The 15,445-nt window shown below is 41.0% G+C and overlaps 1 protein-coding gene across 2 annotated transcripts in view; it reads right to left on the reverse strand.

Moving 5' to 3' along the window:
- tenm1 (teneurin transmembrane protein 1) overlaps positions 1-15,445 on the reverse strand; it is a 168,695-nt gene that overhangs the window by 8,319 nt on the left and 144,931 nt on the right. For both annotated transcript variants that reach the window (XM_061048927.1, XM_061048928.1), the window contains exons 24-33: positions 14,824-14,907; positions 14,175-14,369; positions 10,529-10,616; positions 8,675-8,871; positions 7,130-7,443; positions 6,318-6,490; positions 4,429-4,673; positions 3,356-3,649; positions 1,898-2,142; positions 1,066-1,208 (exon numbers count right to left, since the gene is read on the reverse strand). In XM_061048927.1, coding sequence (XP_060904910.1) covers positions 1,066-1,208; positions 1,898-2,142; positions 3,356-3,649; positions 4,429-4,673; positions 6,318-6,490; positions 7,130-7,443; positions 8,675-8,871; positions 10,529-10,616; positions 14,175-14,369; positions 14,824-14,907 — 1,978 coding nt within the window. The remainder of the gene's footprint in view (positions 1-1,065; positions 1,209-1,897; positions 2,143-3,355; positions 3,650-4,428; positions 4,674-6,317; positions 6,491-7,129; positions 7,444-8,674; positions 8,872-10,528; positions 10,617-14,174; positions 14,370-14,823; positions 14,908-15,445) is intronic.

Raw genomic sequence — 15,445 nt, forward strand, 5'->3', positions numbered from 1 at the left:
TTCTGTTCCTATTCTCCCTCACCTACCTCTTTATATCCCTGTCTTTCCTTTTTTTCATCCCTACTCTTGCTTGTCTCCTCTCAAGGGACAATTACCACTATCTCTCCTCTCTCCAGGTCTCCGTTTGTTCTGCTGAAATGAGATCAGTTAAAGGAAGGTGAGAGTCTATTCACAGTGAGGGCAAAACGATAAACACACACACACACACACACACACACACACACACACACACACGCACACACACACACACAGCTGAGCTTCGCAGATTAGTGACACCTGATCACTGCGAGCCAATCACAAAGCCATGTGAAGTGAACCAGCAGCAGAGATGAGAGCACTCTCAACGACCCTGGAAAGAATCTGTAACTTGGGGGAATTGGTGAACTGTCTCATAATGACAACGTTCCAAACATATCTGCTGCCACAGCTAAAGGGGCCCATTGATGGTCATTGTATTACTGGATAATACTGCAATGTGCAATGTCTCTTTCACTAATTTTCTGAGTCATATGTGAAACAATTGTCCTCTTATTAGAGCTGTAATTGATGCCCTCGGGTAGAACTTCATGACTTGCTGCCCAATGCACATATGAGTGCATATATGCACACAGACAAATGATCGCTGACAATCAGGCAACCTCAATGTATCATATTCACATACGACCCAGCACATCAGACAATCACTGGTTTACTTTGATTAGGTTGCTGATAGGGAAGAAATTGCAAAGCTGAGAGCCCAGTGGGTGGTCTCATATATACAGCTGTGGTAGACCACAGTATCTTCGCTTGAACACGCTTGTCATTACTCACACTTCTCAATGCGGCTGCCTCACTCTCAGATGAATGGCTGACTAAAAGCAAGACTACTGAGTTTGATACCACCCAAAAAGTAACCAAAGAGGAATGATTGTACTTGTAAAAGTATGGATGCTTTGAGTTGTGCACATAAGATTATGTTAAGTACAGAGTTCCTTTTAAACAACTGATTTAAAGACAACTCTGCACATTTTAAATATCTCAATGTTCAGGCTTTGCCACACTGTGTAAGTGCTTGTGTATGTGTACCTGTCTGTCTGTATCGTATGGAGCTTATGAAGCCATTATGGGTTAGATGAATGGTCTTCACAGTGCCAGAGGCGTCGTCATAAGTGAAGGTCACCAGGGTGGAGTCATAAACCACCTCAGAGAGCCGCGCCGCTGACGTATACCTTTAAAAAAAGGAGTACAAGAAATACATTTAGAGAACAAATGCTGAATTATTTTAAGAAATATAGTTTAAAAGTATTGATATTTTTGAGTATAACATTGATCTTCAATATAAAACCCCATGAATAATACAAAGATCCCATAAAAAACAAAAAAAACAAGTCACATCATCCTTCAACATTTCATCAAATCAGACCAGCTGCTGTGGTAGTTATGGCCTTTCAAATCTTGAAAATGGGGCCGTTTATAAAACTGTAGTGTCCTCAGCGAGCCGTTGAGTATTAAAAAATTGTTAAATGCCAGAACGCTGCTCGCATCAGTCCTCCAACTTTCATCAAAATCAGATCTGTGGTGTCTGACATACTATGATGATAAAACATTTGACCTTTAATCAGTCTCGCCATTAGTCCAATCAAAGTAATTTGTAAGGACAGCTTGGTGTGTGTGTGTAGCACGTAGCTAGACTTAGAGCAGTAATAGGGCCATTACATTTCTGAGATTAGCCTTTAATTATGGCACCTTCAGCAAGCCAATCAGTGTTAGGTTTTTAAATGGCTGAGGATTCCTATATGCATTATGCCTCTTAACTTCCATAAAAAAAACTAAAAAAAAACTAAAATTCTAGTGTTACAAAGGCCACATCTTCTTAACTTTGTAGCCAACAATCAGCTTTCAGTGACCTGAGTCGTACCTGTAGATGGCACTGCGCCCTGTTCCCAGGTACTGAGTCCTCAGCAGCCGCCCATCCAGGGTATAGTCCTGCATGAAGGAGGACTGGCTGTCAGGCGGGGTGTAAATGTTCCTGTAGTAGCCGATGGACAGGAGCGACTGCAGCGTGTGTTTCACCATGCTGGGCATCGTTACGGCAACCAGGCGGTCCGTTTGGTCGTACTCAAAGACATAGCGCCGCTGGCTATGCAGGAGCAGCATTATGGACTGTGAGGACACAGACAGATGAAGAGGGCAGTTTTAATAGTGCAGCACTGATCTGTATTTCCGTCTGATGTCTTTGTCTAATGCAGTGTCATCCCGAGAAGGCTTTGAGTCACCAAAACATCAGAACTCCAGGAGAATCTATTCATTAAAGAGTTAATCACTCATGGAGAATTACCACTTGAAATGTAAGCAAAGCAAAAAAAAAAAACATCGTCCAAACTTAGAGTTTTTAAAAAGACAGGAATATTTAATTGAATATTTATTATTTGTATTCATTTTTCAGGCAAGCTTTTAAACATCTGTATTTAGTGCCAGTAGTTATTCTCACAGTTTCTACTGCAGGAAAAATATTTTGTGTAAAACACTTCTCTCTTTAACAGTGAGGTATAATATTACTCTATTAATATTACATGCAGGTATTATTAATTTCTAGATGGTTCCGTAATATAAGATCATTTACACTCTAATCTGACACTAGATATATTTCAGGCTGAATCTCATTTCATTAAATATTACAATTAACATCAAGGACGGAAATTGTAGCTGGGTAGCTTCAGCTTTTTACACTCAAAGGAACATTGTATGCTTGTATGCTTTATCCCATGTAATGAAATTCACATGAACTGCACATTAGTAGAAAGCATGGCAAGTATTTACTGTAAAACCTGCTTTAGAGAAGCCACTGGTTTCATTTCACCACTTGCTGTAAAGTAAGGTACAGAGCCTTGAAGCTTGCCAGTTACATAAACCTTGGCAATGACTCTTGTGTCTACCTTTACTGCACTTCATGCTATGGATCCCTGGCTTCAGATTGATTAGAAAAAGTCTACACAATAAATGAACTTTGAAAAAGAGAATACAGAGCAGAGCTATTCTTCAATCTGCAGAAGGATGGCCTTTGTTAAGTTGAATGAATGGACATGTTGAAACAATGGCTGCCTCAGAGAGATAAAAAAATATACACCATGGTTTATAGGATGATCTGTTTTCAACATGTTCCCTCACCAAGTGAAAGTATAACTTAAAGTGTTAGTTTTTGTTTCAGAAAGGTGTAATAACCTTGAAGCAGTAAACAAAGGAAGAGCAGATGTGCTAGATTTCTGCTCACAGCAAAGATGAAAAGAAACAGAAGTGAAGCTATCAGACAAATCTCAACATGATACACAAATAAAATCCCCCACCTCAATATGTTTCTAAAAGGAACAGCTCTTACTTTGTCTGCATATGTGTAGCTCCAGATTTTGCCGTTGACCCAGGCTCTGGACACCACCCTGTCGTTCTCATACTCCAGACGTTCAGACCATTCTCCTCGGTGTATGGCTGCCAGCAGTCCTCCAGCTGAGTAGCTGATGTTTACTTCAGTGTATTTGCTACTTGGGGACCAGACCACAGGTCGACCGAGAGGGTCATACTGGATGTGAAGGGTGAACTTCCTGTGGTCATCGTAGATCTTCCCTACTCTGGTGTTCTGGTCAAAGTCTATGGACAGCAGGTTCCTGTTATGGGCCTAAAATTAAACAAGCAGAATGTTAACTAGATGAAGAACAAATAAAGCTCAATAATAATCATTAACTCTACATGGTCATAGACATGTAAGCATGGCATCTTAAAGTAATCATTCTGTGTGTGAGTAGCATGTCTCTCAATAACAGCGTGTAGACTTGAGCGTCCATTGGGGATAAATAAAGTATTTAAGTCGAATGAATACATCAATAGTTGAGACAAATTAATTTGGACACTGGACCTGAATAATAAACAATGAACTGCCTCATGGACACAGGGGACTGAGTCACAAGGCTTGATAATTAATTAGCACACATCAGATTAAATGTCCTTTTTCTATTTCATTACATTTTCTGTTTGTCTGCTTTACTTTTTTCCGTGCCAGGGAAAAACAGATGAGGTGTTGCAGTTGGCGTGTGCTTTGTGGAAAGTAAAACGAACGGGTTCCGAGCCAACCGGCCTATCAGCTGCCTCTCGGTGATGTCATTAATCTGTCATAACATCCAACGAGTGTCCTCACACCAAACTGTACCACAGCTTGATAGATTGGCACTAGGTGCCATGTATAAAGGTCAGATTGCACAACTTTTGGTAACCACAGTGTACTTCTGAGGTGTGGATAAGGTGATGTAATTTGACCTTTTTAAACAGCCTTATATTAGATTGGGCTTGAGTTGTTTGTTACCAGAATGTTTTATGTTGTTGATCTTGTTTTGTTTGTGTAGTAATGAATAAGGATGACTTATTTTTTAGTTTACTGAAGAATAAGTTGGTGAGTTTTACCCTGAGTCTGCGTTCATAAGTGCTGTAGTTCGTCTTGCTCTGCTCCTTCCTTTGCCTCCACTCTATCAGGCTGGGGGCGTGGTCTCCGGGCAGGCTGATGTTACACCGGCTGGCTGTGGGACTGACTCCTCCCCCTGCACCTCCGGGAAGGAGGGGCTCCGTGCTGAGGGACAGCTCCATCCCACTTGCCAGCGACACAAGGAACGAGCCATCAGCGCTGACTCTGTACGAGCTCTGAGCATGGTCTGGGGGTCGATAGAACGTGTGGGTCACACACACGTACAGAGATGCACAAACAAACGCGCAGCCCCACAAAACCCACACGCATACAAAGATGCAGATACAAAGTACCGGATGAAAAAAAAAGTGTGAAAACACATCAGTGTCTGTCTCTCAGAAAACAGTCTTTAGAAAAACCTACGAGATACAGCAGAAGAGTACATAATGAAATGAATACGAGTCTGGCTTTTTGTATGCATGTTTTGTTTGAATTAATTATCAAATTTTCTGTGCTTAGCGCTCTCTCTGCAACATTCACGCTCTATTGTACCTTTAGAAAGTGTTATCTATTCAAAAAGCAAGCAAGAGAGGAGGAGAAAAGGAGAGACAGATGGATATAAAGTAAGAGAGGAATGAAAAGAAGTAGAGAAAGAAAGAAAAGAAAGTGAGCAATTGGCCATGAAAGTTGTTCACACATTGAGGTTTCTCAGAAACTGTTCTCTCATTTCTATACCACTCTGAGCAAGTTTGCAGACAGAATTTATACTTGCCAATATCAAAATGACTCATGTCTTTAACGTTTTTTTAAATGCAATTAATATGAAAAATGGCCAAAATAATCATAAAACTATATTCTTTATCATAAAACTTACTGCGGCTCATAAACTGGATAGTAACTTCAATTCCCTCCGCCCCTATAAAACTCTTTCTGTACATATGGTTATTGTTGCCTCAGAGGCAGGAAGAGACACAGTGAATTTGTTGATGGTGGAAGTAATGGGTTGGAGGAGCACTGTAAAATGGGGGGGGTCATTTCAACTCTTCCCTGGCAGCTCTGTCACACTGTAGCACTACACACAGGCTATGTGTGTGTGTGTGTGTGTGTGTGTGTGTGTGTGCCAGTGTGTTTGTGTGTGTTGGAGCAGCTTTTCTCTCCCTGCAGTCCTGTCATTGTGACAACTGCTAGAAAGCAATTAAAGGGATGACATGAGAAGAAGCTGCTCCCATGTGCGGGCGGCTTCTCCACTCCACTCTCATTTTTTCCCTCTTCTCATCTCTGCTCTCTTTTCCATTTTTTTCCAGCGGTCGTTAAGACATTTCGTCTGACAGTCAGATCTGCCTCTTTTTTTGTAAATAATATTTTTTTTCCCCCACTGGTCATTAGTCTGGTTATAAAAAGAGGTCATCACTGAACAATTTGTGAATTATTTATAGAAAGGGTTACATCTCTTTTCAAAACTGTGAATGTCCTTTGCACACATGTAGCCGGTGAAGAAATAATATAAGAAAAGCCACAGGGCAGTGTGTCTAACCTGACCTGAATAACAACCACAATATTGCTGTTTGCCAGTCATAAATGTTTAAACATCAATGTAACCTTATGGTCGGCCCTCCTTATACTTGTCTAATGTTGTCTAAGCTTTTCTCCCCCCACATGAGTCATAAGCACCATGTACCGTGTTGGTGCTAAACTGGATGGACAGCGATGCTCTGCAGTGAGGTATGACCTTTGTTGTGTGTCACCCCCTGAATAACAGAGGGATGAGACATCTGTGTAACCCTATTTGGCCCTGTGTAAACCCTTTTGTCTTCCTGCAGTTTACCAAAAGATTCTCTCTCGACCTATGACAAGTAAAAGATCACAAAACTACGCTATGTCACTTCCATACCTTGTCTGAATGTGTAGACTGTGTCACTGGCAGAGAGGTTGGTGCTGGTGACAAAGTTCTCTCGGTTTGAGGCCTCGACCTCCACTCGAGACCAGCGCTCCAGGTTGCCGTGGAAACCGCTCACCTCACCAGTGGGGAGGGTGATGTTGGTCACACGGCCCTCGCTGTTGTACCTTCAAAGTTCAACACAGAGGCGATGATGTACCAAACAAGTTCACACAAAAAGTTCACAGTCTCGCACAAAAACACTGTCATAAGCACACATGAGCGCATAGACACAAGTGTGCATGCTCACTCTCACACACAAACATGGGCACAGAGTATGTATCAACCATGATTTATATTTGTAATTACCCAGCTGTGGTATTTGAGACGGAGACTCTGCAGACAATGAGAAATAATTCAACGGATGTGTTTGTGTGTGTGTGGTGTACTTTAAGTTCATACTTTACATGTGTGTGATCAAAGTGCTGCAGACGTCCTTCAACTAATCCGTCTCCTAGGCACGGGGCGTAACCAACAAAAGCTTTCTCTAGCTCTCCTAACTGATGCACTAGTCACCACCAGATGGCACTCATATTTCACACTGCAAAAGTAAACACTGGCTCACACTCTTACACACACGCATGCAATCCCCTGCACATACGCTACAAACATTTAGATCCAATCAATCAACCACCAATCAAAGACAAATTGACCGAGATAAGAAATGATAGATGGAAACAAATTAAAGACTGAGAAAGAAAGAAAGAAAAAAAAACAGACGGAAGAAAAAGGAACAAAAGGTTAAGAGAAAAAAACTGTACACTTACTCATAAACAGTGGTCCAACTGTTCTCATCACTCTTAGTTGCTAGGAGACCAGTGTTGCCATGGTAAGTGATGTGGGCGATGTCATGGCCTTGGGCTGATACCTTTCTCAGTGTTCCACTGTTGCTAAGAGACAGCCAGTACACCTGTCCACCAGGTAGTGCCAGCCAGAGAGGCACACCATGAGCATCTCTCCTCACCTGGAGTCCATGGCCGTCGCGGCTCGTCAGCCCGGACAGCTGGCCGTCCAACCCGTAAGAGAAGTTGTACAGGTAGTGACCAGTGATCAGGTGTTTGGTGAACATGTGGGAACCATTCTGTCATGGAAAGAAGAGACAGACAGGAAGTGCCTTAGTTACCCTGACTGTAAAGTAGTTTCTAAGTAAGTTTAAAAAAATCAACTGAGTGAATATTAGATTTCAAACTAAAACTTTTTAATAAAATCGAACGAGGAAAGACCTCGAGAACATTCAACAGGATGTGATTCGAGATGAAAAGATGAGGCAGCTTCTGAAGAAAGCAATTTCAAACTAAAAAGATTATCCTGTGAAAATGTAGGTTTTACTTTTTTTTATTTAATGCATGCATACGCCCAGTGAATAAGAGAATGGTATCTGATACAGCTGATCATATTTGGTCATTCAGTTTTATATTATTAGCATTAAGTCAGGCACTTTCATATGTAATTTCAGGCTTACTGTGTTTTCACAGTAGTAATACCACCACATTAATATAAGCATTGTAGCTATAATCCATCTTATTCATCGTTGTTGTTGCCCTGTTTGTCTCATCTGTGTTTTTCTTTCTGCATCTCCCTCTACCCCGTCTCAAGCCCGACACGTTTCAGACGGCTGCTCAACATGAGTCTGGTTCTGTTCAAGGTTTCCTCTTGAACAAGTTTGATTTTCTATGTTCTTTCGCATCGATCCCTGTGTGTGTGTGTGTGTGCGTGGCTGTCTAGAGTGTCCCTACCTCAAACATACTGCCAGCTGCTGTTCAGGATCATATGCTTCCCGGAAATTGGTGCTGTTCTTTTTAATGTGTGGTTACAGTATAGAGAGCAACGTACATCCTGAAATACACCTGGAAGTGATCGGGAGAATTCTGCAGCTCCTTTATTGACAGGTGAAACTCTCCTCGCTCTTGCCTTGTTATCATGTGGCCGGACCCCGTTGGCAAGAAAGAAAAAAGTGAAAGAACCAGAAAATCCTCTTCACAGCTCGACCACTCTGCGTGACGAGTACGAGGCATTTTGTCTCATACTGAACATTTTCGGAATTAATAGAAAAATAAATGGATCGGACTCAGTGTGCAAGGTGTCTGTGCGTAGTGCTTTTTTCAGATTACAGATCCAAAACAGCATCTGAAAAAAACGGACTCAGTGTGCAAAGGCTTTAACATTTACATTTAACAGCACAAATTTACACAAAATTCATGTACATCCAGACAGCTGGGATTCTGACCTACACTGATCGATTGTTCTCAACTATCTAGATATTTCACATGAGAATACACACTGTCGATAGGCAAAGCTGGCTCATTGTGTACCTGGTTGAAAAGGTAAAGCTCCTGGTCTAGTGGGGAGCTGATCTCCATCAGTCCTGCTGGGCTAGGCTGAGGCTGGTTGGGGCTGACAGCCCTGATCCGGATGTTGCCGAGATCAGCAATATACAGGGTACCATTCGGGGCCACGGTCAAAGACGAAGGGGCCTTGAGACGAGCATCGCGGGCGTAGCCTCCATCCCCTGGTAAGAAAAACAAGATGACTTTATTTAAATGAGGAGGAACTCTTTATCTCACACAACCTCAGTTATAAAAACACAGACAAATATAGAATTATTTTGTTATTTTGAGAAAGAGAGAAGTCACAACTGGTGGACACAAGCTTTGCAAAAATCTTAAGATCCCATGGTGCCGCTTAAGCGTTTATCAGTTCAGCTCAGGACTTGGACTTGTTTGGATACCATAGCTTCCCAATGGAGTTGATATGACCACCTTGATAGTGACCCCAGCCTTATCAGACGGTGGTAGTGGGTGGCTGAATGCATTCAGATGTCATTGGCAGCACAGCGGGGTAATAGCCGGGTGAAGCCCTTTAGATGCTGTCAGCAGTAGGCCCAGGGCCTCTGATGGGTCTTCGCTGGCAGCAGGGTGGCAGTTTATCTCTTGACAGCATGCACATTATGTTTGTGTGTATGTTTTTGTGTGTGTGTGTGAGTTCATGTCTGTTTGTATTTGCAGGCGTGTGCTCACATGTTCAAAGGCACTGTGTGAGTGTCTACGGTGGAGCGATGGAAACGGAAAAGCCTCCGAAGAGAGTAATCATCTGTTAACAGCAAGACATGATTGAAAATATGCAAAGTACAACGCAAGAAATAGGAATGGTTACAGCCCATTGGCCTGTGGCATGGGAGAAACACTTCCCTCCATTTTGAATAGAAAAAAGGAGAGATTTTTATGAGCAGAATTAAATGATAAAATCACATCCTCTGACACTTACAATGAAAGCATGGCCTAACTGTCAAAAGGACATCTGCTTATTTGTTTGGTCTTCTCCGTCGTCCTTTTATTACATTTTAGGTGCTCTTCTATTATACAGCAACCAGTTAAAACCTTCAGTGGCTAGAGGAGAGCTTTTTCCTTTGCTTGTTATTTGAATGGATTGTAAGGTTTTTCTCAAGCTGGTTTCTACTGAAATGTAGCTGGAGGTTTCTTGTCTGCACAGAGGGATCACTCGCATGAATACAAATATCAATGCATCCCCCAGTGCACGCACACTCCTACTAAAAAAAACCAAAAAAACATTCACTTACTTTTTCATTGCAACATTGGAGATAGTCATTTTCTATTATTATAGGGTTATTGCATACATTAACACTAATATAAGGTTTAATTATTTTTCAAGGAGAGTGAAAAGGGGGCCCTACTCCGATATTAAAATTTCATCTGAGTTAAATAATTGAGACACTTCACAGCAGAGAAGGAAATAGTGAAGGAGACGGACAAGAGGGGACAGTTATCCTAAAGCCTGCCTAATAAAATCACTGGCCAGCAGGGACTCGCAGGCAGCAAGATTTAATCACTCAATTTCAGAACACAGAGACTATTTCAATTCATTAAACTTCTGTCTAAACTTCAAAATGTTTCCTTCGTTAAACTGCACAATCAGGCCGAGTTTGATATGATCTTGTATCATTTTTAAGTGCAGCTACATGTTGATCTAAGATCTAACCTTTCAGACATAATCTAATATATGCATGACATAATCCTCCAGTCAGATTGCATGTCTCTGTGTTTGTTTTGTGTGTGTGTGTGTGTGTGTGTGTGTGTGTGTGTGTGTGTGTGTGTGTGTGTGTGTGTGTGTGTGTGTGTGTGTGTGTGTGTGCATGCCTGATGACCCACCAGAGAAGCAGTCACAGTTGGGGTCTATCTTACAGTCACAGTCCGTGGGGGCTCCAGAGATAACAGATATCTCCCCATTGGTCGACACCTGTGAAGTGTTTAAAAAAAAAAAAACCCTGTCATACTCAGCTCCAGAAAGCTGTGTTAGATTCTTGTTCAACAACAGCCTTTGTTATGTCTAATCTCTACAACAAACAAGATAATGATGGCATTTTATGAAAAAAAAAAAAAAAAACCTGAGCTGGAAATCAAAAAATAAAGATATTCAAATGATAGAGGAGGAAGATGATAGTAATGTGTCTGCTCACATCTATTAGAACTTCAACCAAACAATCAAAGATTATATCTCAAAAGCCTCTTTTAATTTGAGCAAAATAAAAGAAAGATGGCTCCTCAGAGTGTGTGAACATTCACTTCTTGGCCTTAATGGAGCAGTGTTGATAGATGATGAATATTTGCAGCTGGATATCCAGCTCTGCTAACATCCGACTGTCCTGCTCGTGTATGCTATCACTTACAGAGAAAACTGCTTCACTGACACTTTGATTTTGATGCATCTTGCCCGGTAGATGCTTCCTAACAGGTCCAATGGGAGTATGCATTATTTGAAGATGATGGGGGAAAATAAGCCTTTTGAGGATTTTTTGATTCATGGTGTTATCCCTCAGGGAAAGTTGACTTGTCCTGTGCGCCATAAAGCTTTTCTGTAAAATGATTGTAACATTGTTTGCATTCTTGCTTCGTGTTAGAATGCCATGACGATGACTGATAGCACCTCTCATGCTTATTGATATAATATAATAATACCACGTCATGTCTTTGTTTAGTCTGCACAACAATGACTTTGATAAACAGGAAATAACTTGTTTATTTGTAAGCTTTAGAGGTGCTGGTGAAGATCGGTGTTTGAGCTAAGCTACTGATTTTAGCCTCATATTAAGAATACAAGCACATGTTCGGGATCAATCTGCTCATATGACTAATGGCTAGATAGTCGATAGGTATGCTTAGGAAAAGTGTAATTATTCGTTTGAAAATTTGACAACATCCATCAGTATTTTTGCAAGCATCCCTGGTTAGAAAATCTATGCTAACAAGCCAAAACACTGGACAAGTTAGTCCTGATTTAAGGCATTAAGAGTGCAAGCATTTCATCCAGTTGTCAAATGAAAATACTCACAAATCCTCCAGGACTTAGGAGACCTGCAGAATTTATCAACAGTTTTGAGTAACTGGGGGAAAGTGATTTGACAAACGTACTTTCCTGAGGTCATGAAATATTTATACAAAGTTATTGTAAACTAATGGACCGACTTTGTGAGCGACATTGATTGGATTTAAAGTCTTGCAACTTGTAATCGATAAATGCTCTTGATTGTAAAAAGAATAAATACAGAGCCACAGCCAGACTCATATAAGCTGTAATTATTGTGATTTTACTGCACCTCAAAGATCCAGTACCATGCTTATTAGATACATCCTCTGTCTCTTTCCATGATTAAAAATAAAACTCTCAACATACTGGTTATGATTCTGTGGTAGTTCATGTTTTAGCCAAATATTTTTTGGTGTGAGTGACAGACAGACGTGCCTTCACCATGACAGCGGACCAACGACAGTGCCAAGGCAGCGCCTAAACACTCAACACGTCCAAGACAAGGTCACATGTAATAGAACTAATTATACTGAAAGAACACAAACCCAGAGGATTCAGATGGTTTCAGTCTTTTAAGATGAAATATAGTGGTTAATATGAGTTTCACTTTTATCAGTTAAACATTGGTGTCAGTGTGGACCTGTGTGCAGCTAGATTGTCATACAAGTGACATCATGGTTTTTGTATAATTTAGTTCTTCCTGCAACACGCTGGGTCTGTATCTGCCTGTCAGATTCCTGAATGTGTGTTGATAGCACATCAAAACTGCTGACAAAGTCAGCAAGACATCATCATTAATTTTATGTAATGGTTCAGTGACATAAAAAAACAAAGTCATTCATTCTCAAAGCAGAATTTCTACTTGTTGCGGAGTGTGTTTGTAGGACTGCTCATGAAAGACCCTCAGAGTCCTCAAGCAGCAGAAGGATTTTAGTTGTAGTTTTGATTGTCTGGGTGAATGATTTTAAGATGAAAGACAAATATGGACCCTAAAATAACAAAAAAAAACCAGATGTGACAAATACTGATTTTTTTTTTTATCGGCCTATCCAACACGGCTACATGATCTCCATCAAAAAGGCATCGGAGGCTTATGTGTTCCTTTGTGCCGCTGTACGGACTCAGCATCGTGCTGTGGACCACAAAGGGACTATTGATTTAATTCAGTGGGCTGTTTCTTTTTAGTGCTGGTGCCTAAGTGCCGGGGGGGTCTTATGATAGCATGCTGCTAACAAATAGAGCTAATGGAAGAATAGGTTGTCGTTTCCAAAATGAAACGTTCTGCTTTTGTTTGTTTTTGATGCATCAGATTTTTGTTCACATGTGTAAGATGCAGAAGACTTGTTGCTGCACAGCATATGTGACCAAGGAAAACAGCTCAACCACAGAGGGGTTTGAGTGTTAGGGTGAATTTGTGTCATAAGGCCAGATGGATTGTTGGTGTCAACTGTCAACCGAGGTGTCTCTTCCTGTTTTTCAGTTTGTGAGAAATGTAGAAGAGATTCTTACAAGCGCTGATGCTTCATGATTATTCACAGAAACATGCAGGGGGGTTTGACGCCAGCCCAGAATTTAGAGGAACATAGATCTTGTAGTTCTTGGTGAACTAAACTAAGCTGTAGGGCTGGTTAAAAATATCGATTCATCAATGCATTTCAATTATTATTTTCCTGATTCAATATCGAGAGAGATATTCAGAGAAATCCTGAGATAGATTTTTTTCATTGTAATGACGCCTCTATCCACTGGGGGCACTGTGGGTGCTGTGAATTCAGGTCAGGCACAATGGTGCACATTACATATAGTTTTTGTCCATGCCATTACAGCACTGTTATGTTTATCATGATTTAGCTGCAAATTCAGCTCAGGCACAAAAGTGCACTTTAGATTTATCAATACTTAAATGCTTTATTCTTTGTTTATTAAAGAATAATGTGACGATAAATTACATGTTTTGAGTCAGTTTGTTCTAAACCTATACAAAAAATGCACACATAATTATTTAACAAACATCAGAAGGTACTGTGAGTAGTTATCTGAGTTATCTTTTCTCATCTACATGTTATATTAAATCGATATCGAAGCATATTGATGAATATTGAATCGAATAGTGACCCAAAGAATATAAATTTATTCGAATTGTGAGGTTGTGGACAATACCCAGCTCTACTAAGCTGTAATGAATCAATAACCACTGTAAACATCCATTTTAAACTAAAAGAACTGAGTAATACTTAAATACTTTGAATAGGTAATGCTTTTGAATTATCATTATAAATCAGACCTAAAATGCGTAACATGACAGCATGAGGATGAAGTGGTTTTAAGGGTCTTTGATGTGAGAGTGTTTGGTTAAATTATCTAAAAAACAGGATTCAGTATGAATGACATTTCATCAAACACCAGCAGCTGTTTCTGCGAGGCCCAGTCAGAAAACATGGAGCTCAAAGAGGCTGAAGGCAACTATGGGATTTGAAATGACAAGGTGACCTGTTGGATGCGGTTGATGCGTCTCTCATCAGTCTCAGCGATGTATAGTGTTCCCAGGTGGGACAGGGCGATGGCCTTGGCAGCCTCCAGGGTAGCGCGTACAGCTGCCCACCTCACCAGGTGGTGGTCAATACCTGGAACCTGGCAGTGGATCGGGCGGCCTGCTACAATACGGACCTGAAGATCTTCAGATACCTGATACAAAAAAAACCATCACACCATAATCTATGAGCCATGTGAGAAAGAACGGCTTCATATTCTTATTTTGTTTATCCAGAGTATCAAAGCTCACCCAACCTGAGCCTGTCGAATCTAATCACTTATTACGTTTTACAAGAAATACACTCCAACAGGCAATTCATTAATTTTAGGGAACAAGTGTTTGGCTAATAAGCAAAACCTGAGTGACATTCTCTTCAAAACAACTGCTCCAGAGACTGTTGATAGCATGTTATTATTTTAACAAGGTGCTTTTTTCCCTTTCTTTTATTTGAACAGCAAAGCCTGCTCAAAATGCAACCAAAGTGACAGCACTGCAATTTGTGAGAAATATTTCATTTATTTTCTTCCTGTGCTATGTATAGTGAAAATACCTGTCAAAAAAAAAAAAAGTTTGAATGGGAATCAGGTTTAGAGTTCTGTTCCCCACCTGCAGGACAATGTTGTTGTCCAGGATGTAGAGGGAGTTGTCCAGCGGGTTGATGGCAAGGTCAGTCGGCCACTCCAGGCGCACCTGTGGAGTGACACACACAATCATAGTCAGACCTTACATACATGGAGTGTTACTGAATTTCTATAAATACATTTAGATCAAAAGAACAAGAACGCCTTGAGGGGAATCGCACACAAGACTCAGTAACAGGTGATACAAATAATATCTTCTTAATAACATAGCATTAGGCCTCCTGACCCTCCCTGCGCATGTAAAGGTCAGTGGCGGGCATGGAGCCTTCCCCGTGTTTATTCAAGATTCACAACGGCTCGCCTCGGCACTGTTCCAAATGTCAGCCAATAACCATGATCGCCGCCAGCTCAAATAGCACACCCTGCCCGCTTACACTGTGGGGGTCAAAACCAGACAAACCTACGCTAGTGCACTGCCTCCCACACGCCTGTCCATTCCACACAAAACAAACTCACTCGAACCGCGAGCTATTGAGATGAGGTGGTGTGTCTGTGGGATCAGCGAGGTGATTGATGACTCTGAGGGTGGATTGGTAAATAAATGGATCATGTTAAATTGCCACTGACATGTCCAATTATAGGCTCTG

Source organism: Labrus mixtus, chromosome 10, assembly GCF_963584025.1.
Source record: "Labrus mixtus chromosome 10, fLabMix1.1, whole genome shotgun sequence".
Lineage (NCBI taxonomy): Eukaryota > Metazoa > Chordata > Actinopteri > Labriformes > Labridae > Labrus > Labrus mixtus.